Below are 705 nucleotides of genomic sequence, written 5' to 3'. Positions count from 1 at the left end.
AACATGGCATTAAAAAATGGCCGCATTAAAACAATTACTTAATAATAAAACCACTAGATAATAAAAGCGAAAGAAAAGCAAAGTAAATTTAGACAAAGAAACTAATATTTTATGCAAATATAAAATCTACATCTTCACAATGTCAAGCTATTACCAACTCTGTCTGATACCTTGACACCATTGAGCACTTGTCTTGTATCATGGATGTTTGCTACCATCTTCACAATGTCAAGCTATTACCAACTCTGTCTGATACCTTGACATCATTAAACACTTGTCTTGTATCACAGAAGTTTGCTACCATCTTCACAATGTCAAGCTATTACAAACTCTGTCTAATACCTTGACATTTTAGCAAGCTTTAAATATATGATTTATCTCCCTTGTGAGAGTTGAATATTATCCAATCAAATGCCTTGTTATAAAACACAATGGTGTCTACAATGGCAGACACAAACTAGTTTATGGTCTGTTAACCAGTAAACAATCAAATCAAATGCACTTACAAACTTCCATGATACAAGAAAAGTGCCTATTACAGTCAAAGTATAAGACAGAGTTCAAAATAGCTTGACATTGTGAATGTATACAAAAAATAATTTAGCAAACACCCCTGTGCAAATTCAGGTATGATTCAAAACAGAAACAAGAATATTCAATCAGACGTCTGTGGTTCCTGCAATTCCACTAAAACTAAGTATTTGA

The 705-nt window shown here is 32.5% G+C and overlaps 1 protein-coding gene across 1 annotated transcript in view; it reads right to left on the bottom strand.

Annotated features, from left to right (window-relative positions):
* LOTGIDRAFT_167884 (hypothetical protein) overlaps nt 1-350 on the bottom strand; it is a gene marked incomplete at both ends in the record, with an annotated part of 6,968 nt that extends 6,618 nt beyond the window's left edge. Inside the window, one exon of the mRNA XM_009065762.1 lies at nt 343-350. Coding sequence (XP_009064010.1) covers nt 343-350 — 8 coding nt within the window. The remainder of the gene's footprint in view (nt 1-342) is intronic.
* Between the last annotated feature and the right edge of the window lie 355 nt (nt 351-705).

This window comes from Lottia gigantea (genome assembly GCF_000327385.1).
Source record: "Lottia gigantea unplaced genomic scaffold LOTGIsca_70, whole genome shotgun sequence".
Lineage (NCBI taxonomy): Eukaryota > Metazoa > Mollusca > Gastropoda > Lottiidae > Lottia > Lottia gigantea.
The sequence above is the reverse complement of the archived record's forward strand: the minus strand, read 5'-3'. Positions and strand labels throughout refer to the sequence as shown.